General features: G+C 41.4%; 1 protein-coding gene across 4 annotated transcripts in view; it reads left to right on the top strand.

Annotated features, from left to right (window-relative positions):
- Positions 1-23,827, top strand: part of LOC124802860 (protein SERAC1) — a 126,915-nt gene that overhangs the window by 40,944 nt on the left and 62,144 nt on the right. For all 4 annotated transcript variants that reach the window (XR_007017161.1, XR_007017160.1, XM_047263898.1 and 1 more), the window contains exon 2: positions 18,548-18,643. Coding sequence is in view for 2 of the 4 variants with exons in the window: in XM_047263898.1 (XP_047119854.1) it covers positions 18,548-18,643 (96 nt within the window). In the remaining 2 variants the exon portion in view is untranslated. The remainder of the gene's footprint in view (positions 1-18,547; positions 18,644-23,827) is intronic.

Raw genomic sequence — 23,827 nt, 5'->3', positions numbered from 1 at the left:
ACATTTACGTGTTTTATTCTCTTACCTGTGGCTAAAAATCGAAGAATAATTAAAAGACGATCCTTGGTGATATAGCTTGCTGCATATTTGTGCCCTGTTTCCGAATATTTGGTTCTACAATTGACAAGAGGTGTTCAGAACTTGCAAGAGACGTTCTCAGAAAGTTTGTAATCTGAGCAAAGTCATCTGATTTCTGTTCGCTCAGTAGTGTTTCTTGGAAACTTAAGCATGGACGCCTCTGTATCCGTTTCTTTACCCAAACACTTCTCTTTGTCTTAACTTTTCGTCTTTCGCCACGCTTGTTCTTTAACAATAACAATACAACAACACTGGCGGCTGCTCTGGTTTGTGCACACGACGTTGCAATCTACAACTTGCCTGTCTCACAACGTGAACTGTAGTGGATACATTTACGCAAGTACTTGCAGCAAGTTCGTGAAATTAACTTGTCGAAGCAACTTGCAGAAGTAAACTTGCGCAAGTTTTCGTACTAATGTAAACACCTCAGGAAGTGCTTGCAGAAGTTACTTGCGTGAGTTAATTGCTAGTGGACATGCGCCTTAACACTGTTGAGAGTTTCTCGCCAACGTAGCAGTTGATTTATGCTTCGTATCCTCATGCTATGGTCACTACTGAACACCTCCAGTCCCGCCCCCTGTTGCCATTAGCATCCGATATCGTGGTTGCGTGGTAGACAATATATGGTGCGTCGAATGTCGGTAAATATCATTGGCCTCTTGCGATCTCGCACCCAAGGGGTCCCATGTCAGCCGAGTTGCGAAACTTGAAACATTTGGCCTGGGTTTGCTTGGGCAAGTTGAAACCTGCAACGTTTACACGTCGTCTGGCATTGTTCTACGTACGATTAACAGTACGTGCGGTCCCATAGTGTACAAAGGACTAAGTTACCTGTCTGAAAATCTGTTTCGAACATATGGAATTACTTTCAGTCTGTTTTATATGAGGCACTGTGTTCGGTAACGGCAGCTTGGATGACCAAGATTTGTTTCGCTCAAAATGTATATAATCAATTCGCACAGCTGACAAAATTATATTTGTGTAACATTTTAATTAGTCTCTCTACGCATTTCGTCTTTTAATTTTTGGCAGTGCTTGATGATTTCTGCTTTGATTGTCGTCGACAAAGTTGTGTAATCTCCCCCTACTTTCCTAATTCCAGTTATTGTACACAGTAAGCAAAATCTTTTATGCAAAATTACGATAAACTTTCTAGTTTACTTAGCTTTTCGTGTCGTGTTGGCTCCAGTTCTTCTTGTCTTGTGGTCTGGTTCTTGAAGCTGAAATTCTCACATTTTAAGTCCTCATGTTTGAATTGATCTAAATAAATTCGAAGATTGTTGTTGCAGAATTTTTATTGTTACGTTAATATATTTTGTCACATTTTAGTACAGTCTTTTGAATTTTCACATTAACAAAGTCGGAATTACATTGTTAGCCCAAAATACGTCCGATCACATCAGAGGCATGCTTACTACTATTTCACTCAACAGAAACAACAATATTCCAACGGGTTTACAAGTTTTCTTGGCAAATGAATTTCTATTAGTTTCGATTATTGTTTCATAAATGAATCCAGAAACAAACATAGTAAACAGTGCTAGATTGTGTAATTAATAAATTTCTATTTTAAGTGTGCCAAATAATTCGTAATTTCAAATGATTCTAAAAAATAATTTTAACTGTACATTACCGATTGTAACATCGTAAATAAAGTAATTCCTTTTCATAAATTTTAGCTTGAAATATAACATATTGTGTGTAAAATTATATGAAAGTTTTCAGAAAAGCGGTTGAGATAATATTGACCTGTCCAAAATTTGAAAAATGTTACTGGTATCGACAACTACTGTTGGGCAAAAGTAATGCTAGAAGAGGATGTCCCTTTACAGTGGTATCTTCCAAAAATTACCATTTGCCCCATTGCAAAGGAATCACTGAAGCATTTTAGTTTTGGAATGCACTGCTTCATAAGTCACACGCTACTGGAACTTGCTCAGGTTGTCAGCTGACGCTAATTCAGGTCGCGCTTCCGAAGCCATAGAAGTTGCAGTGGTCGGCCTAAGTCACGCTTGGACGTCTTGGTGCACCATTTGGGTGTCAGTTATCGCACGAGATAACTAGCGTCCAGATTTTTATGTAATATTAACACGCAAAATATTACATAATTATATAACGAAAGCGGTAATATACATGAGAAATTATTTTATATCACAAAAATATTTTATAAAATATTTAATATAAAACACTAATTTCGACTGAAATCAACTTCTGCATTACATCATAGCCTACTACATTATATTAATAAGAATTTAAAGGTATCAGAAACACGAAAAATGCACTAAGAAGACACATGTTACATTAATTAGTCTATACTGTGCTAATAAAAGAATATTTTCGATCACTTCTGTTTACCAAAAGGTTCATCTTCACTGAGATTGCTTTGTTTTTCATTGGTAATACAGTGAACAACCAAGTACTTCTCTAAATTCCCTGCCGATCAGAAAAAATGTTTTTATAGAAGGAAAATGATCTCTACATCGCTGGACGTGGTACGAATTTTATGGGATGGAATTTTCGTGGAGAGATGTCCGCTGCAGCACTTCCCACTAGGGATATTGCAAATAGTTCGAAAAGTCGAGTAGCCCAGATTTCTTGCCAATACATCATCAATCTTATTCACTACCCTCTAGTCAATATCACCTCTAATGTCAGTAACCTAGTATTTGACATTCCTCATACAACAGTTGCGTCGACGGCTACCCATATGAAGTGGTTGCTTATAAAGTGCCGTAAACTCTTCAAGGCCTTCTGTAAACAAAATATCAGAACACTTTTTATTTACTGTCGATTTATCAGGAATCTGTTGCCCGCAGTACTTCCGTAGAAAAGCGCAATATATAGGCCATTGAAGTTTTTGCTGTGGAATGCTCACAGCAACTACAGCGGAGCACATATCGCGGAAAAAATCATCTGTGGAGTTCTGAACCTGCGTCAATAACATATGCTTCTTAGACAATTGCACTGTTTGCTCTTAGTCTGCACAGAGTCGCACCGAGGTCATCCTGAGCCTCTGGCAGAACTGTCATAGTTGCGTCCCCCCTCCCCTCCTCCTGCCTCACCGCCACTTTCAGGGCCGAACCACGGTAGTGATGAGGAGAGGAGCAGGAGGAGACTAGTGTTTAACGTCCCGTCGACAACGAGGTCATTAGAGACGGAGCACAAGCTCGGATTAGGGAAGGATGGGGAAGGAAATCGGCCGTGTGCTTTCAAAGGAACGGTCCCAGTATTTGCCTGAAGCGATTTAGGAAAATCACGGGAAACCTAAATCAGGATGGCCGGACACGGGTTTGAACCGTCGTCCTCCCGAATGCGTGTCTAATGTGCTAATCACTGCGCCACCTTGCTCGGTGAGAGTGACGAGATGGGCCCATGCCAGGGACGCGAAAACTGGCCGAGGAAGCAAGGAAACTGTGTTACCTTGATTTAGCTCCGAGTTTGCTGTCTGGTTTGGTGAAAAATTGAGAACTGTTGGGCGAAGGAGTGGTGCAAATATAAACAGCCAAAGCCAAACATGTTGGTGATTCTGTATCTGTCCAAAGCAGTTCTGTTCTCGAATGCGAGGCGCATTTGATATATGCTGAGAAGCTCTTGCAGTATTTGATAGAATAATATGTGAAATGGATAAGAGATCGCACATATCACACCATTTCATTTTTAATTTGCTGTCAGGATATGCCGTAAATGAAAACTCTTTATCTTGAAAAATTTGCAGCTGATTTTGGGCCGAATATAATATAGATATTGACACAGAGGAGATACTTAACGAAATAGCTACTTTGGAGATGCAGGCGGAAATAGCTACTTTGGAGATGCAGGCGAAAGAGTTTCTGACGACCACTAACACAGCTTACCATCTGGATATGTGGAAAGTTTTTTTTCAGTATATGGTTTAAGAGAAGTTTATCGGAGCATCGAAATAGCCTTGAGGATATTTATGACAACGCCACTGACTGCACCAATTTGTGAACGGAGTTTCAGCTAATTAAAGATGGTACAAAACTACTTAAGGTCGTTTACGTGTGAAAACAGACTAATTTTGCTATTTTGTCGTTAGAAAATGAGATAACTGCTGAAGTTGACCTCAATGGCATGATCAATGAACTTGCTTCACTGAAAGCAAGGAAAAGTAAAGTAAATTTATAATAAAAACACAAATCCTTGAAAGGGACATTTTTCTACTCTATTATAGGCCTTTTTATTCACAGTTGATAATTTATGCATTATTAATAATTAATGAGGTGCAAATGAAATTTACTCATTATATGTCATACTAAAACCAACCGGATATCGATTTTGTTTTTATTTTTTTTTTTTTTTTTTTAACTTCATACAGTTTGCAGTTTATGTACCAGAGGTACGGCCCTGTCTGTGTGCGTCGTTACTGGCACGCATATATTGCTGAAGTTGGAACCTCATAGAGCACATGATCTGCTTATTGCAAGCTCGACATAGAACAACCTCTCCATCAGTAGGTCTAGTAAAAGCGTCGTCCATTGTAATCCAAAATTTTAACTTGGTGATAATTTGGATGCAATAGGAGGCATCATGAATGCAAACTGTCGTGAACTCGTAAACACTATTTGGCTAATCTTTCTTGGCGCACGCTGTCTTTAGATCTGACAAGGGAACCTCCCCATCGCACCCCCCTCAGATTTAGTTATAAGTTGGCACAGTGGATAGGCCTTGAAAAACTGAACACAGATCAATCGAGAAAACAGGAAGAAGCTGTGTGGAACTAAGAAAAAATTAAGCAAAATATACAAACTGAGTAGTCCATATGCAACATAGGCAACATCAAAGAGTGTGTGAGCACAGGAGCGCCGTGGTCCCGTGGTTAGCGTGAGCAGCTGCGGAACGAAAGGTCCTTGGTTCAAGTCCTCCCTGGAGTGAGAAGTTTACTTTTTTTATTTTCGCAAAGTTATGATCTGTCTGTTCGTTCATTGACGTCTCTGTTCACTGTAATAAGTGTAGTGTCTGTGTTTTGCGACCGCACTGCAAAGCCGTGCGATTAGTAGACGAAAGGACGTGCCTATCCAATGGGAACCGAAAGCATTTGATCGCAAGGTCATAGGTGAACCGATTCCTCCACAGGAAGAAACGTCTGATATATTCTATACGACACTGGTGACGGCATGTGCGTCACATGACAGGTATATGTTGTCGACCCACCTAACTTGTACACTTGGCGAATGGGTAAAAAGATTCTTCTACCTTGCCCGATTTAGGTTTTCTTGTGGATGTGACAATCACTCCCAAAAAAGTGATGAAAACATAAGAGTTTGTCACATAAACTGCAACAAATGAATGCAACGGTTTCACAGTCGCACAGTTTTCCCTGTGCTCTGTCAAAACACATGTTTTTAACGTTTTCAAATTTTTCCGTGTGTAGACCGTCAAATCCTGCATCTGTCCAAGCAAATCTGAACATTTCCTGGAATTTTGGAGAGCGAAGTTGATTATGTGTGAGTGTCTGAACTTTGATAATTGTCTGAAAATAAAAATTTGATCCATTCGAGGGAAGACTTGAACCAAGGACCTCTCGTTCCGCAGCTGCTCACGCTAACCACAGGACCACGGCACTCCTGCGCTCACATTCTCCTTGATGTTGCCTATGTTGCAAATGGACTACTCAGTTTGTATATTTTGCGTATTTTTTTCATAGTTCCATACAACGTCTTCCTGTTTTCTCGATTGATCTGTGTTCAGTTTTTCAAGGCCTATCCACTGTGCCAACTTATATCTAAATCTGACGAGGGTGCGATGGGGAAGTTCCCTTGTGAGTAGGTGGATGTAGCTAGTGCTCGGAAAATTTCTGGCCGCTAGTCTTTTATTTACTCCACCTCTACTGCTAATCTCGATAGCACAAACCCCAGTACTCAGGATAATGACTAATGTTACACATAGTTTTGTTATTATATCTGCTTTGCTTTTGAGAACTGAGAAATTAAATTCGGAATCTAAGAAAAGTATATCCTTCATAATCCAAATCAAAGTGCAATTAACCACGTTGTAATGCATGAGAATGTTTTTTTTCTGTCTCTTTTTACGGTAGGTCGGATTCGGATATTTTTCAGGGAGTGGCGCAGTGAGGGTGTCGGGGATTTTGAAGAAGGATAAAAAAAGCAATAAATTGTAATCCTACATAGCATAAAGTTAAAAATGTAAAAATATATAATTATGGTGAAATAAATAACTATAAAATGGAATATATCAACGCTGGCAACATACTTCGTGAATGCTTACACTTTTCATGTTCGTAGGAACATTGGGAAAGAATATGTAATTACATAAAAATCCGGACTGTACACTTACCTGTAACATTCTGCTTTACGTCTTTGGCTTCACAGAAACTCTGCAACATAAATCATTTCTCGATGTATCCGTATGTAACTTCCTTCCATACTTACTTCTCTCAAGCGGAGGTAACAAGGAATTACTCTGCCTTTTCAACTTTTACGTATGATCGCCTTTAATGATCTGACCGCTGAATACCTATTTGTTTATTTATCATCCTCGTTTCTGCAACTAAAGATCTCCTTTTCCTTATAGTCATACCAAAATATGGAAAAATGAATTTTGGTCCAGGAAAAGAATGTAAATCCCGTGAGTAAGTTAAATGTAATGAAGAAATAATTTTTTTCCTGAGGGGACGTCGGAAAGCCTGCAAAACAACGTACTGCTTAATCACTGGACATCTGTCACACAACAATATCCACAACATATAATAAAAAAATTCTGAAACTGGAAATAACGTACTGTTTATGAAAAATAGTCGCCACTAGCTGACACAAACGACTGACGGCAGTGTGGAAAGTTCTGTGTGACGTGATTCAAGAGTTTATGGTCAGTTGTTCTCATTTCTGAGGAAGAGGTGTGCGGAAGTCTGAATGGGTTTTTGGTTCGTCTCTCCGGTGACTCTCAGACTTCTTGCACAATATTCAGATCCACAGACTTCGCTAGACAATCATGTGGTAGTTAACTTCACCCACCACAGATTCGTCCACCAGGGCAACTCGTTACAGATGAGTATTATCGCCCATGAAGAGGAAATCTGAAACTCCTCACCTCTGTTTCTGCGAGCCTTAAAAGTATTCCTCCAGCCATCAAAGAAGACTTGAAGTTTTGAACGACCATCTGACATGAAGCCTTCCCGCAACTGGGTTACCAAACTGCTCTCTTAAATGTTGCTATGTTTTTACCGGCTTCCACTTTCCGCCCAGACAAATATGAGCCATTTTGCTGACTCCACTATAAATGGGCCCTTTTCTGTACTTTTGGTAGTAGAATACACACTATCGGACATCTAGCAAATAGACTGACAGTTCCGTGTTTGGCACAGGTTCATAAGGAACAAGTAGCTAGGAAACTACATCCCAAACATATTCAGTGGATAACATATTAGGCAAACATGAAGACCAGTCAAGCAGTGTTGCCCATTATTCTTAGATGAAGGCTGCCACATTGACGCAAGTTGCGGTTAGATAATGTTCTGCTGCGATAAGGCACATAAAGTTACATGGAGGACAGGCTATACATCAAGCTTTCAGATCTCCTTCATGTAGCAATATATGGTCAGATTGCCCTCAATAGATATGAATTCCCTGTTCTATCCAACTGCATCCTAACCGCAGTATTCAGGCCTGGCGTTATGGCCGAGCGGTTCTAGGCACTTCAGTCCGGAACCGCGGGCTGTTGCTACTGTCGCAGGTTCGAATCCTGCCTCTCGCATGGTTATGTGTGATGCCGTTAGGTTAGTTAGGTTTAAGTGGAATGATGATCTCAGATGTTAAGTCCCATAGTGCTTAGAGCCATTTGAACCATTTGAGAAGTATTCAGAGTTTGTCTACTACGCCACTAAACCATGTGACTGCCATATGGCGCCGGCCGGTGTGGCCGAGCGGTTCTAGGCGCTTCAGGCTGGAACCGCGTGACCGCTACGGTCGCAGGTTCGAATCCTGCCTCGGGCATGGGTGTGTGTGATGTCCTTAGGTTAGTTAGGTTTAAGTAGTTCTAAGTTCTAGGGAACTGATGACCTGAGATGTTAAGTCCCATAGTGCTCAGAGCCATTTGAACCATTTTTGCCGTATGGCAGTTAACATGGTAGCATAAAACGCACAATACCATCATCAGTGACTCTCACTGTAGGAGAGCTTAAAGCAGGTCTGAAAAGACTACATCTGGGCATTCAGCGTCCCAGTAATGGCTTTCACATGCCAATTGCAGCGAGAGATGTTTGTAGTTGCTGAAGGCGATGCAGTGCAATGTGCCAAACAGTCCAACACTACGGCAGATTGTATCTAACTGTTGGTGCAGAAATTTGCAGTGCTGCAGCATTGAGTGAGATTTGCAAGTGTTGCTTTGGGTTCTTTATGGTAATGTGGATAAGATGGCAGACATTCCATGATGTAGTAACAATTCTTAGAACCCCTTTTGTACACTCTTTATCACGGCCGTAGAAGGAATCATTATACAAACCGAAATATCATGGTATGTGAAACCCTTTTCCCAGAGACCGATTGTACTGCCTTGTTTCAGTTCACTTCCGCGCTGATATTGACGCTTTTAATGAGCTTGGTGTATTTGCTTTCAGTTCCTTCCTCTTCGAGTCTTCACTGACTGATTATGACGTAACACTGACGTTTCTGGCCACACAAAAATGTCGTCCATGGATCTACGTGTACGCGATTTGTCTATAAACTTAATCACTTCCAGATGATATGCTGTTCCGCACACATCCTCCAATTTTGTCTTCACTGCTGCCACTCTTTTTGGTATTGAAACTTCACAAAGGTTTGTTTGGTTTGCAAAGAAACTGCAACTACTGAGGCAACTGTAAGCTCTGCAGGTAAAACAAAGATTCAATTACACTGTGTAGATGTTTCTCTTGCCCAGTCGAACTGTGACTTACAACTTCTTGTATTTCAAAAGTGTCGGCAAAGCTATCACGAGCTACACACTTTACTGGTACGATTACACATAGAACAATCACAGAGCACTTTATACCAAAGCATACGACTCCATACAGTGGCGGAGAATAAGACGCAAACAACAACTTCTACTAAGATGAACACTTGCTCATTGTTTCTATTATCGACTTGGTACTCGATGACGACATCGACGGTGAGTGCCGCCACAGAGCCCGCTTTCCCTCCCCACCCCCCTGCTACCCAACGGTGTGGACAACCAGTAGTGGGTAGAAGTGGAACCCTATTTCGACCGCAATCAAGGAGAAATGCTGGAGAGTGAAGAGGTCTACCGTAAGGGGAACGTGATGGGTCGTCGTCGGCGTTGCTTGGAGTAATGGAACGACTGCCAAAATTTGCTGTATAGGCGATAGTATCTGCGTGAAGTTCCCTGTCAGTGGAGCTGGAAACGGAAGAAATACCTGAAGGTAGTCATTCTCTCGTTTCACCAGCACCCGGGCGGGCTTTGGACATTGGACTGATACATCTACATCATACTCCGCAAGCCACCAAATGCTGTGTGGCGGAGGGTACTTTCGGTACCACTATCTGATCCCTCCAACCCTGTTCCACTCGCGAATAGCGCGTGGGAAGAATAATTGTCGGTAAACCTCTGTATTGGCTCTAATTTCTCGAATTTTCTTCTCGTGATCAATACGCGAGATGTATGTGGTGTGAAGTAATATGTTGTCCGACTCCTCCTGAAAAGTGCCGTCCTGAAATTTCAGCAGTAAATCTCTTATAATGTCTGCTAGTGGTGTTTGTTTAGCATCTCCGTAACGCTCTCTCGCCAGCTAAACGATCCCATGACGAAACGCGCCGCTCTTCGTTGGATCCTCTCTATCTCCTCTATCAGTCCTACCTGATAAGGATCCCAGACAGATGAACAATACTCAAGAATCGGGCGAACAAGCGCCTTAGAAGCCACTTCTTTCATGGATGAGTTACATTTCCTTAAGATTCTTCCGATGAATCTGAGTCTGGTGTGTGCTTTTCCCACTATCTGTTTTATATGGTCATTCCACTTAAGGATATTTACGCCTAGATATTTTACGGTAGACTCTGTCTCCAGTTGTTTGTCATCAATAGTGTAGCTGTACAGTAGTGGATTTCTTTTTCTATATACGCGCAATATGTTACATTTATTTACGTTCAGGGTCAATCAACTGCCAGAGCCTGCACCATTCATCGGTTATCTGCAGATCGTTCTGGCGTTAGTACTTTGGTATAGACAACTGCATCATCTGCGAATAGCCTCAAAGAACCTTCGACGCTTTTTACTAGATCATTTACATATAATAATTCTTGAGCATAAAACAGGTTCCGTAATTCTACAACAGATTGACGTCAACGATACAGTTCTATAACTGTGTGGATCTATCTTAAAGCCTTTCTTAAAAACGGGAATGACCTGCGCTTTTTTCCAGTCGTTAGGTACCCTTCGTTGCTCAAGCTATCTACGATAAATTACTGCTAGAAGGGGAGCAAGTTCTTTCGCATAATCTTTATAGAATCTTATAGGAGTGTTATCTGGCCCTCACTCCTTTCCACTACTAAGCGATTGTAGCTGCTTTTCAATTCCGCGATAGGTTATCTCAATATTCGCCATTTCGACGTTCGTACGACTATTGAAAGGAGGGACAGTGCTACGATCTTCCGCGATGAAACAACTTCGGAACGCCGAATTCAGTATTTCGGCCTTCTCTTTGTTATCTTCTGTTTTCGGTGCCGGTGTGATCGCTGAGAGAATGAATAGACGATTTTGACCCACTTACTGGTTTTACGTACGACCAAAATCCCTCAGGGTTTTCACTCAGGTCTGTTGACAATGTCTTACTTTCAAAATCATTGAACGCTTCATTCATTGCTCTCCTTACGCTCATTTTCGCTTCGTTCAGCTTTTGTTTGTCAGCTAGGTTTTCACTTCTCTTGAATCTGAGATGAAGTGCTCTTTGTTTACGTAGCGCTTTTCTAACACGGCTATTAAACAATGGTGGATCTTTCCCATCCCGTAAAACCATACTCGGAACGTACTTTTCTAGGGTATATTGAACAATGACATTTGAATTTTTTCCATTTGTTCGCCACATCTTCGTCCGCATAAGCGATTATTTGATGCTGACTGCTGAGATATTCTGAAATTTGTATCCTGTCACCCTTGCTGAGGAAATATATCTTCGCCGGCAGCGGTGGTCTCGCGGTTCTAGGCGCGCAGTCCGGAACCGCGTGACTGCTACGGTCGCAGGTTCGAATCCTGCCTCGGGCATGGATGTGTGTGATGTCCTTAGGTTAGTTAGGTTTAAGTAGTTCTAAGTTCTAGGGGACTGATGACCACAGCTGTTAAGTCCCATAGTGCTCAGAGCCATTTGAACCATTTGAAATATATCTTCCTACCTTTCTTAACATTCCTTGTAGGGCCCGTCGTCATAGATGCTGTCACAGCCTTATGATCACTGATACCTTCCTCTATGTTAACTGATTCGGTAAGTTCAAGTCTGTTTGTTGCCAGGAGGTCTAAGACGTTACCACATGAGTTGGTTTTCTAACTATCTGCTCATGGTAATTTTCGGACAAGACATCCAGAACAATGCCACACGATCCCCTGTCTCTGGCACCAGTTTTCATGGCATAACACTCCCAATCTATACCTGGTAAGTTGAAGTCACTCCCTATTACAACGGCATGATCAGAAAAATTACTAATGATATTCCGCAAGTTCTGTCTGAAGCGCTCTACAACCACAGATCCTGACCGGCACGCAGTCATCATTTTTGACCGTTGTTTGATACTCAGTTTCACCCAGATTAATACATATTCGGAAACCGTGATAACCTCGCTAGATTTTATTAACTTTTTTACTGCGATAAACACGCCACCACCATTGGCGAATAACCTATCTTTACGATAAACATTCCGATTTGAACGTAGGATTTCTTTGTCATTGACGTCTGGTTTCAACCAGCTTTCTTTTCCCATTACTATCTATGCATTATAACCTTCAGTAAGCGATACTGTTGAAGGAGTGCCTTTCATGAAGACGTAAAATGTCTGTTCCCGCCATTAAAGGACGACGTGAGAACAATCGCGTACCAGTAACCCTCTGTAAACAAAAACTTATAAGCCACGGGCTTGAGGTGGTAGTGTGAGGGTGTGGGCTACGTGACGGAAATTTTATACCAACATTGGTAACTCTACAATATTATTTGATGGAGAAGGTAAGAGGAGAGTGAGGCATTCACCATACACTAGTACGAGGAGTACAGTACATCTGTGGTCAAAGATTTAAAGAAAGGCGTCCTTATATGCAGTCCGGATTCCCAGTAGGATCCATGGCAACGCGTCGCTCTATTGTGTATCGTGGCACATCAAACCTGCTTTCGGTGTTCGGTGCCATCTTTCGACCAGTATGTTACTTTGAGTGTGACAGGCAGTTGTATGAAAGCGTTGAGTTCTGCACAATTTGTACAGATTGGAAAAGAGAAGTGGTTCGAATTGCCATCCTTGGTCGGTTGTAACAGACAACAGACATCCAAAATGAGATATCCATATGTTAATGAACGCCCATGCCATTGATTCCGCTATTATATCTTGTAAGGGAATGGTCTCAACCCAATTATCGTACTGTCGATGGCTGACGGAATATATCTGAAGCCACTGGACTGCACGTTGAAAATGACCTTTAGGTATTGTGGAGGTGGCCTGTGGTGGAAAAGCGCGGCGACCGTTTTACTGCGCTAGCAAGAAACGCAGGGAGGCAGGCAGGCAGGAACGTGATCACTTCCTGCAATATGCCTTCAGCCCAGTTACACAAACTATTCCATAACGAGTCACATGATAGGGCGAACTCCTTGGTGTGATAGATTGTGCCAACTGTCAAAGATTGCTTTCCTGAACGACATCAGACCCAAGGAGCGTGACCTGGTCTCTGACGTATCACATCATAGCTAGACGAGAGAGTCAGATATCCTAATGCGTTATGTGTTGTAGCTGCAAGCTCTTACTGTGGCGTTTAAGAGAGCCAAGTAACTTTTCGACCTGTTCTTGCGCTGCAGAAAAGTGACTGAAATCAATTAACATACTAAGTGCATGAATTCGAAACATGTAATCTGCCACAGTGTCCTCCCCCCCCCCCCCCCCCCATCCATATCCCAGTTATTGGATGAATATTGCACACTTGAGTCTAGATGTCTGAAGCGGTGGGGGACACGTCCCAATTACGATTACAGACAGCATGAATCAATGGCTTGTGATCAGTGAAAAGTACGAGGACTTGGCCCTCAATACCTTCCTTAAAGAATTTTACCGCCTCATATAGAGCTGTTAATTTTCAGGAAAAGAAACCATAGGGATTGCTGGATACGATTCACTGTTTGTTGTAAAATTGAGCCAATGACTTCAGCAGTGGTAAATAGATGGGCTGTACGCGATGGGTGAGCTAAAGTCTCGGCGCTCTGTAAAGATTGTTCGACCAATTCAAAAGTTCTTAATATTTCCTCTGATCATGGTACACCTAGATTACCTTTTATATTCTCCCTGTACAGGGCGTTGGTTAGCTTGATTTCTGCGGCCTGTGGCATGTGACACAAACAGAAGATAATCGTGTGTGGCCTATGCATCAGCTGGATTAATTCTGTTCTATCCTCTGCCGGCAAAATCTCCTTACCCTATGCATGTATCACCCTTAGTGCCGTGGCGAACCAGGGGCTGGGAAACACGAAATACACATGTGTGGGATTCACTGTCATTGGTTGCACTGTCACTAACATGTGCATGCATTGTAGGTGCATGAGGAAGGTAGTTGTAGAGAGTAGGTGATAACATCTGTGAAGACTCCAGCTGACTGACGCATTGCTGAATGATGTCCAGTGCTTTTCTTCAGCAGTGACGTGCGTACACGTTGCCTTTAGTGTAGGGTCAGTAACTCGTCAAGGTATATATACGCTTTGTCGCTCCTAGCACTGTTAATGAAGTTCCATACTCTAATTTGTAAGTCCTCCATTTTACGCCAGATAGCCACGAAGCTAAAATCCTGTAATGGAAGGCGCTCAATGGTAGCGATAGGTAGCGGTTGCCATGACGAAATATAAAGTTTGTACTCCACCAACTGATTGCATCACTCATGCAGTGATTTCTGCAGTGAGGAGTTTTCCTCTTGCAACGTGATGCGTTCCTTTTTGATGTCACTGTATAATTTATTGCTTGCCGCCACTTGATCCTCGAGCGAGGAATGTAACTGCTGAAGCCTATATAGAGGGGGTTTGGAGGCGCCTGTGTGTTGTGGAGCAGCTTGTGTCGAAGGTCTCCCAGTTATATCATGAATGCTAACACCAGATGTTCTACACTATAGCTGTCCTCCTTGTAAATCCGAACGGAAACGGAAGCGGCAAAGGAAATCCGCCCCTGCCAAGGGTTCATTTACATCACCTTGCACAAAAGTTCACGTGAAAGTGTGGCTGTTGCCGAGGACAGTTGTGAGAAATATACCCCTATAATGCAATTATCAATCCATTCACTGCCTTGTATTGAGATGTGATGTCTGCAGCGTAAGGAAGGGATGTCGTATTTGGGATCATGCTGATCTCAGATACCGTGTCTACCAGAAAATGCTGAGTAGCATGACGATCGCAAATATTGAGGTGATCGCTTTAGAAGGCAGAGGGTGGAAACCAATTGGTTCGATTCACCTGGTTTGATTTTTGATGTACTATGATAACGCCATGACCTCTGAAATCTAGTGAAAGTCATGGGCAGCATTTGGGGACCACAGAGATCAGAGTACTTGATATGGTGGTGCCGAAGCGAGAATGGAAACCATCACCAATGCACGATATGTCGAACACTGTCCGTATCGTGAGAGGTGGGGGTGCCTGGTCGTCTGTTGTCAGCTAAGTATGGTGTGTATCGGTCACCAGGGTCGAAGACACATGGCAGCATCTCTGTGAACGTTTGGAACTGTTTGATTGCTCCCTGCTACAGTAAAGAACAAGGTGGCTGCCGCCGCTCTGTGCATGGTGTGTCAGAAAGCCTTGGGCGCGGTTGTTACTGCTCAGTAGCAAGTTGCCATGTCAATGTACAGCATCGCTGCCAACTGCATGTACTGCTGGTGGCTGCTATGTAGCTGAGGTATACATCTTGCAATACAAAGGCATGTTCTGCTAACTGCAACTTAACGTCTTGTAGGAATCCATCATTACATGTTAAAAATGCTTGAATTCCTTTAGCAATTTGTTTGTCCATGTGGCCCACAGAGAACTGTCAGGCGTTAATATAGGATCCACTAAAGCTTGTAGGTGGCACCACAACTGTAAGGATGTCTGTCCATTTAATCGTTCAGAGAAAATAGCCTGACGAATTTGCTGCTCGTTTGATTTGCACGGTCTATGAGGTAGTGCTGCCTTGGCTGCCTCAAACTTGTTGAAAGGAGGTCGAGACAGGATAACATCACTGACTGTAGCAGCACGTTCGTCTCTTATGACACGATAAATCCCACTGTCATCAAAACTGTTGTTAGTAGTGAACAACCAAGTTTGTGGTTGGTCTGATAAGAAATAAGGCAGATTCGGTGGCATATGTTCTACATTGCGAACGTTGCTGAATAGTTGTCCGTAAGGCACCAACTGAGTATATACTGGGGGTGTAGGAACAACCCCATTGATCAACCGCGATGCAGTAGAAAATCCAGGATTTTTCTGGCGTGGCTTGGAAGCAGTGTTGCATTTGAATACTAGGGCTTAACAAAGTGCCTGAAGCACATGCAGGGATTAGGTTGTGTGGTTCCTGTGTTCGAGGTAATTCAATCAGATTCGTGGAGAGATGCGATGAATGTAGCCACTTGGAAGCAGGAGGTCCATGTGCACCTGTGTGAGGGGGTATGTAGTCACCTTCACTAGCGTTTTCGAACTTAACTTGTTCTATACAGTTCGTTGTATCATGTAATCCACGGGAAACAGTGTTATTGGACAGGAGGAGAACGGTATCTGAAAAGGACTGTTGAACTTGATGAAACCTGGATACGAGATTTTAAGCCGTCACAATAGAAAAGTTCCGACGCTCCACGCCAGAAAAAACTCCGCCGCCAATGATCTTTCCGTATGACATGAATGGAGTCATAGCTACAAATATAGTGCCCCACAGGAAGTTTGTAACAGGCGCCTACTACAAGCTGTGCCTGCAAAATATTTTCCGCCCGAAAATTCGTCAAAAAAGCCTGACATGCTTGCAGCTGGTATCCTCATTTGCACGACAATGCAAAGCTCCATACCGCCAAACCAGTGAAAGAAATGATCAGCAAATATACACTGACGGTAAGAAACGCAACACCGACAAATAATTATTACAGAGTAATCAAATTTCCCGAATACATTTGTCTAGGTAAAATATATGAACGATTAACATTGTAAGATCACAGATTAATGAAAGTACGAGATAAGCCATTGCAAAAGTGAAATGTTGGTACGTTAATAATCGGTGTACTGCAGAATGTTGAATGTGTTGTACAGTGCTGGTTATCAGTTTGTGAGATGGAATTCCATGCATTTGGCAATTGGTTGATCAATACAGGGACGTTTAACGCTGTTTGTGGGTAACGCTGCAGTTGTTGTTGAATGATGCCCCGTATGTGCTCGACAGGAGACAGGGCAACGCAACAGTCGACACTCTGTAGAGCGTATTGGGTTACAAGAGCGGTATCTTGGCGAGCGTTATGCTGTTGGGAAACACCCTCTGGAATGCTGTTCATGAATAGTAGCACAAGAAGTCGAATCAGCAGACCTACATACAAATTTGCAGTCAGGGTGTGTGAATTAACCACGAGAGTGCCCCTGTTGTCATACGAAATCGCACCTCAGTCTATAACCACAGGGGTATGTCCAGTGTATCTAGCACGCAGATAGGTTGCGGGCCTTCAACTGGCCTCTTTCTAACCAACAAGTGGCCATCGCTGACACCAAAGCAGAACCAGCTTCAGAACATAACAGACCTCCTCCCTGCCCCCGAAAAGGCTATCACTTGACACCACTGAAGTCGCAAGTGGCGGTGTATGGGGTCAGTGGAATGACGCTACAGGGCGTCTGGCTTGGGGCTGTCCTTGAAGTAACCAGTTTGTAACAGTTTGTTGTTTAACTGTCGCGCAAACTGCTGCTCGAATTTCTGCTGTATATGCAGTATGATGCGTCAGAACCACACACTGAACACGATGGCCTTCCTTCTCGGTAGTAAAACGTGGCAGTCCAGAGCCTGGTCTTCGAATGGTTCAAATGGCTCTGAGCACTATGGGACTTAACATTTGAGGTCATCAGTTCCCTAGAACTTAGAACTACTTAAACCTAACTAACCTAAGGAATCGCACACATCCATGTCCGAGGCAGGATTCGAACCTGCGACCGTAGCAGTCGCGCGGTTCCGGACTGAAGCGCCTAGAACCGCTCGGCCACATGGTCTTCTTGCGACCGTACATTCCCGTGACCACCGCTCCACTAATTTTGTATAGTGGCCACGTTCCTGCCAAATGTTTCTGCAATATCGAAAAGGAACATCCAGCTTCTCGTAGCTCTTTTACACGACCTCGTTCTAACTCAGTAAGGTGATGATAATAGTGTCTTTGTCGCCTTAAAGGCATTCTTGACTGACATCAGCCCACCACGTCCAGTTTCAAGGTAACTAATGCTCACGACCTTGTGTGTGTTTGAAGGAAACCTGATTTGCATCCTCAAAGTGGCGCTATTAGCACCACTCTTCTGCGATTGGCGCAAAATTCGAATAGACATCATCTTTCAGATATAGAAAGGCGCCCACCAACTTTCGTTTATGTCGCACAACTGCTTCTTGGTGTTGCAATTTTTTTCCGTCATTGTAAGTGGGAAATATTTCCCCAAACTCCATACAGTTCGTATATGAGCCTTGAATTTGTTTCCCAAACTGAATGAACAAATCCATGGAAAACGTTTTGATACAATTGATGAAGCTTCCAGTTAGGTGCTGTATAAGGAATACAGAACATGGAAGAACGTCATAATCTTAAGTATAAGCATATTGAATGCCTGTAAAGTTATTCTGTAAAATAAATGATTTTCTTCAATACTATCTTACATTGTGCAGAACTTTCCAAATGATCCTCAGATCATGAAGCATAAGATCATACTATGTTCACAACTTCTACCCAACCATTTCTAATCAGATGTTTTGAAACAATTATTATATTTTTACATATATAGAACCATTAAGGAAACAATAGGAAATTTATTTTTTGGAGATAAAAATATCTACATATCTTGTTTGACAATACCATTGTTTACTGAAAAGTGCATACATTATTCCAATATAATTACCTCCCCCCCCCCCTCTCTCTCTCTCTCTCTCCCCCCCCCCCCCCCCGTGTGTGTGTGTGTGTGTGTGTGTGTGTGTGTGTGTGTGTGTGTGTGTGTGTGTGTGTGTGTGATTGAGAGAGAGAACTTGCTTAGAAACATTGGTGAAATATTTCAGTTTTCCAATTATTTCTGTTTCAGATGTGCGACTCCATGCACTAGAGAACAACAAGCAGCAAATATTAGACTCCACAAAACAATATGCACAGTGCTTTCTTTGCATGCCTATCGATTTCTGTAAGTATATCATAGATATATTTAACCACACAGAACTTTCTGAAATCACCGGGTTATGTAATTTGAATACAAAGATTTCATCATATTTTTTTACAATCCACTATGAACATATACATCAAACTCTGTTTATGACAACACAGAAAAATATGAACGTTGATACTGATTCATGAGCTCTGAGTGAAACTCTAAATTCATCTTAGCTTTCTTGACAAAATCCACTGTGACAGTTGTTCAACATGGTTCTTCACAAGCAGTGAATAACAAGTCAAACACCTAATAGTAACTTTCAGAATACTGTGATGAGTATGTGAACATTTCAGTGTATTTATCTGTTGCTGATAATGAGTATATATCACAATATCTTACATTTTTACAAGAAAGCTGGATTTTTGTTCACTACAACATGGACAGCAACGGTCCTAACACACTTCCTATGGGCACACCCAAGTTTCTTCTGCATATGATGATGACTCTCCATCCGAAATAACATGCTGCATCCTCCCTACCAAAAAGTCCTCAATCCAGTCACAAACTTCTCTTGGTATGTGTGGTACTAAATCAAATGCTTTCTGGAAATAAAAAAATACTGCATCTACCCGACTGCTTTGATCTAAAGTTTTCAATATGTCATGTGAGAAAAATCCGAGTTAGGTTTCACATGATTGATGTTTCTGTAATCCATGCTGGTCTGCATGGAGGAGGTCATGCTGTTCAAGATACCTCACTTCGTTTGACTCAGAACAGGTTCTAAGATTCTAAAACAAATCGATGTCAGTGATACTGGATGGTAGTTTTGTGGATAGTTAGAGGAGGGACTAGATATTCTTAAGCAGTAGTCTCTGTTCCGTAGAAGTTTATTTACAGTGATTGTACACCATGGAGGTTCCCTCCCATCACAAACTATTCTACTTGGCCAACTATTCTTATAAACTTGAGCCATAGCTCCTCTACACACTCCTGCCCTGCTGGAAGTCTCAAGTTCCTCATTGAGATATGACACTTCCAAATTTTTTATCTAGCTTACTGAACATAAATATCTTTCTGCTTGCTTTAGTTGTCCTTTGTATTTTGGTAATCATTGTCGCCAGTCATTGTGATCACTGATACCTATTTTGATGTAGACATCCTCAAAGGGATCAGGTCTGTTTGTTGCCATTAGATCCAATATATTTCCACCACAAGTGAGGTTCTGAACTGCCTGCTCTAGATAGTATTTAGAGAAGGCATTTAGTAATGTTTCACAAGCTGTCTTATCATGCCAACCACTAACAAAACTGTAATTCTCCCAATTTATTGTTGGATGATTAACGTCTCCACCAATGATTACAGTACGATTGGGGAATGTACAAGTGAACTGAGGTTTTCTCTAAAGTTGTTGGTTACATCAGGAGATGAGTCTGGTGGTTGATAGAGGGATCCAATTACCATTTTATGCCCATCCCTGATACTGAGTCTTGTCCTAACAATCTCACATGCTGCTTCAATTCCTACTCGTATCTTCGTGGATTTGAATTTCCTGTCTACTGCAACAAATACATCACCTCCAATTCCCATTAGCCTATCTTTCGATATAAAATTAAATTTTCACCAGAAATGTCACTGCCATCAATTTCAAGTTTCAACCAGCTTTGTGTATCTACTATTACGTCGGCTTCAGTGCTTTTCAGGAACACTTTGAACTCTGACACTTTGTTGTGAATGTTTCAGCAGGTAACCACTAGGATCTTCTATCATTTATCTGGATTGGATGGAGAGTTGCCTAACCTTAAAAAAAAAAAAAAAAACTATTGTATGCACTCCACACACAGTCAGCTATCTAGGTAGCAGCTTTCAAAGTCTCTGGTTCAGTCCTTCCAAACAACACAGAACCAAGTAACCAAGATCAGTTCTGGGCACAATACTGCAAATTTTGGGGTCCTTCGAAACTCCTTAAGGAAGGCTTGTCAAATTGCTAAGATGATTCAAGTATGACCTCAGAGTCCACACAGTCGGGATCATTTGTTGAAATGTGCGTAATGGTCTACAGTTGCTTGCACCCTGTTCCGTCAGAGGCTGCCAGAATAGTTTCTTTCCTGTCCCTTGCTGTCATTTGCCTAAGGGGTACCATCATTCACCATATGTTTAAACTGCTGGCAATTAATAGACCCCTACCCTTTCGTGTTTGCCTCCTCTTGACACCAGAGAAAACATATTTCCCAAAAATAAATGAAGTGAGACCCCAGTTTCATTACCTTTATTAGTCACAACACTTGTTCTTCCCTGCTCCCTTGTCTTTCACTATTTTATTGTAAATGTTATTTACATAATCTTTAAGATAGTTGGTGGCTTTTGCAATACAGTTGTTAACTTCAAGTTCTATTTTTGCTCAGAATTTGATTGTGGAAGCTTCAATATCCTGTTAATGGCTAAACTAAAAATATGCCTTTTTATGTTGACTGGGATGGTTAGAAGGGAAATCTAAAATGACACCAGTGCAAGTATTCTTTTGAAAAGTTTCTATAGTATGTTTACCCTTTTCATTCATGATATTTATATCAAGGAAATTTATGAACTCTCCCATACCAATATGAATCATGAGTTTTATTTTCTCATGTAAACTACTGAACTATGTTACTATTGCATCTATGTCAGTACTACTTCCTCTTGTTAAAGAAGTGTGTCAGCAATGTATCTGAAGTACTAGAAAATTTTATGTCCCAATTCAAGATTTCCAAGGAAGAATTACTTTTCTAGATTATTAATGAAGATATCAGCTAACAACTCAGAAGCAGCACTCCCCATATTTAAGCCATCTTCTTGTAGATAAATTTTATCATTAAACATGAAATAATTGTTTTTAAAACAAAGAAAAACTGTCAATAAATTCTGTGGTATCCCCTTTCACAAAATACCCTGATCTTTACATCATATCTTAATATAAGAAACTTAAAACTGGGAGAAGGCTTGAGATTAGATTTTGTGAGCATGTGGGATCAGAGAGGAGGGTTATAGTTGAAAAACTAAATTTGGCACTGGGCATGGTCTTCTTAATCCAACGTCACAACTGATGCTGCTGCTAGAGGGGATAAGGGCAGGTTTTTGGACTGAGGAAATGAAGATATCTTGTTACCAGAGATCTCACCATGCCAACTTGCTCAACGACCAGATGGCAATGAGAAGCAAACTTTTTGAAAGCCACCTAGTTAAAAAAAATAAGGAACTTTCAGAGGTTCAAAGAAGGACACACAGCTGCATCATAAGTGTAGCACAGTGTGGTGGTGTGTGTTGTTGTTGTTTATGTTGTTGTTGTTGTTGTTGTTGTGGTCTTCAGTCCAAAGACTGGTTTGATGCACTTCTCCATGCTACAATATCCTGTGCAAGCCTCTTCATCTCTGAATAACTACTGCAACCTACATCCTTCTGAATCAGCTTACTGTGTTCATCTCTTGGTCTCCCTCTATGATTTTTAACTCCCCCCCCCCCCCCCCATTTCCCTTCAATACTAAATTGCTGACCCCTTGATGTCTCAGAATGTGTCCTGTCAACTGATCCCTTCTTCTAGCCAATTTGTGCCACAAATTTCTTTTCCCTCCCAGTTATATTCAGTACCTCCTAATTAACTATGTGGTCTACCCATCTAATCTTCAGCATTCTTCTGCAGCACCACATTTCAAAAGCTTCTATTCTCTTCTTGTCTATACTGTTCATCATCCATGTTTCACTTCCATAGATGGCTACAATCCATACAAATACTTCCAAAAAAGATTTCCTAATACTTAAATCTATATTCAATATTAACAATTTTCTTTTCTTCAGAAATGCTTTTCTTGCCATTCCCAGCCTACACTTTATTTCCTCTCTACTTCAGCCATCATCACTTATTTTGCTGCCCTCATAGCAGCACTCATCTGATACTTTAAATGTCTTATTTCCTACTCTAATTCCCTCAGCATGACCTAATTTAATTCGATTACATTACACTATGCTTTTTGCTATTGTTGACTTTCATCACATACTCACCTTTCAAGATGCTGTCCGTTCTGTTCAACTGCTCTTCCAAGTTCTTTGCTGCCTCTGACAGAATTACAATGTCACCAGCAAATCTCAAAGATTTTACTTTTTCTCTCTGAACTTTAATTCCTTCTTCAGGTTTTTCTTTGGTTTCCTTTTTTGCTTGCTCAAAGTACAGACTGAATAACATCAGGGATAAGCTAGAACCCTGTCTCACTGCCTTTTCAATCACTGCTTCCTTTTTGTAACCTTCGACTCTTGTAACTGCCATCTGATTTGTGTACAACTAGTAAATAGCCTTTCACTTCACACATTTTATCCCTGCTATCTTCAGAATTTCAAAGAGAGTATTCCAGCCAACAAAGTCAAAAGCTTTCTCAAAGTTTACAAATGCTATAAATGTAGGTTTGCCTTTCCTTAATCTACCTTCTAAGGTAAGTTGTAGGGTCCGTATTGATCTTCCAGCTTTCTCTTCCCGGTTAGGATTGGTTTTCCATCTGAGCTCTTGATGTCCATACAGATGTTTTCCTTTTCTCCACACATTTCCTTAATTTTCCTGTAGTCAGTATCTATCTTTAGCCTGTGGTTTATGCTTCTAAATCCTTATATTTGTTCTCTAGCCATTCTTGCTTAGCCATTTTGTACTTCCTGTGTCTCATTTTTTAGGCATTTGTACTCCCTTTCGCCTGCTTCATTTGCTACATTTTTATATTTCCTCCTTTCATCAATTAAATTCAAAATCTCCTGTGTTATCCTTGTATAGATCCTCTATATACTCCTTTCAAATTTCCCTTCTTTGCTTAGGACTGGTTTACCATCTGAGCAGTTGATACCTATACAGCTGCTTCTCTTTTCACTAAAGGCCTCTTTAATTTCCCTGCAGACAATATCTATCTTTCCCTTAGTGAAATACATTTCTAAATCCTTACATTTGTCCTATAGCCATTTCTGCTTAGCCGTTTTGCACTTCTTGTTATCTCATTTTTTAAACATTTGTATTCCCTTTCGCCTGCTCCATTTGCTGCACTATTAAATGTTCTCCTTTCATTAACTAAATTCATTATCTCTTGTGTTATCCAAGGAAATCTACTAGGCTTTGTCTTTTTACCTATTTGATCCTCTGCTGCCTTCACTATTTCATCTCTTAAAGCTACCCATTCATCTTCTACTGTACTCCTTTTCCCTGTTCTAGTC

Source organism: Schistocerca piceifrons, chromosome 1 (genome assembly GCF_021461385.2).
Source record: "Schistocerca piceifrons isolate TAMUIC-IGC-003096 chromosome 1, iqSchPice1.1, whole genome shotgun sequence".
In the NCBI taxonomy this organism is placed as follows: domain Eukaryota; kingdom Metazoa; phylum Arthropoda; class Insecta; order Orthoptera; family Acrididae; genus Schistocerca; species Schistocerca piceifrons.
This window is presented reverse-complemented; position numbering and strand designations above follow the sequence as displayed.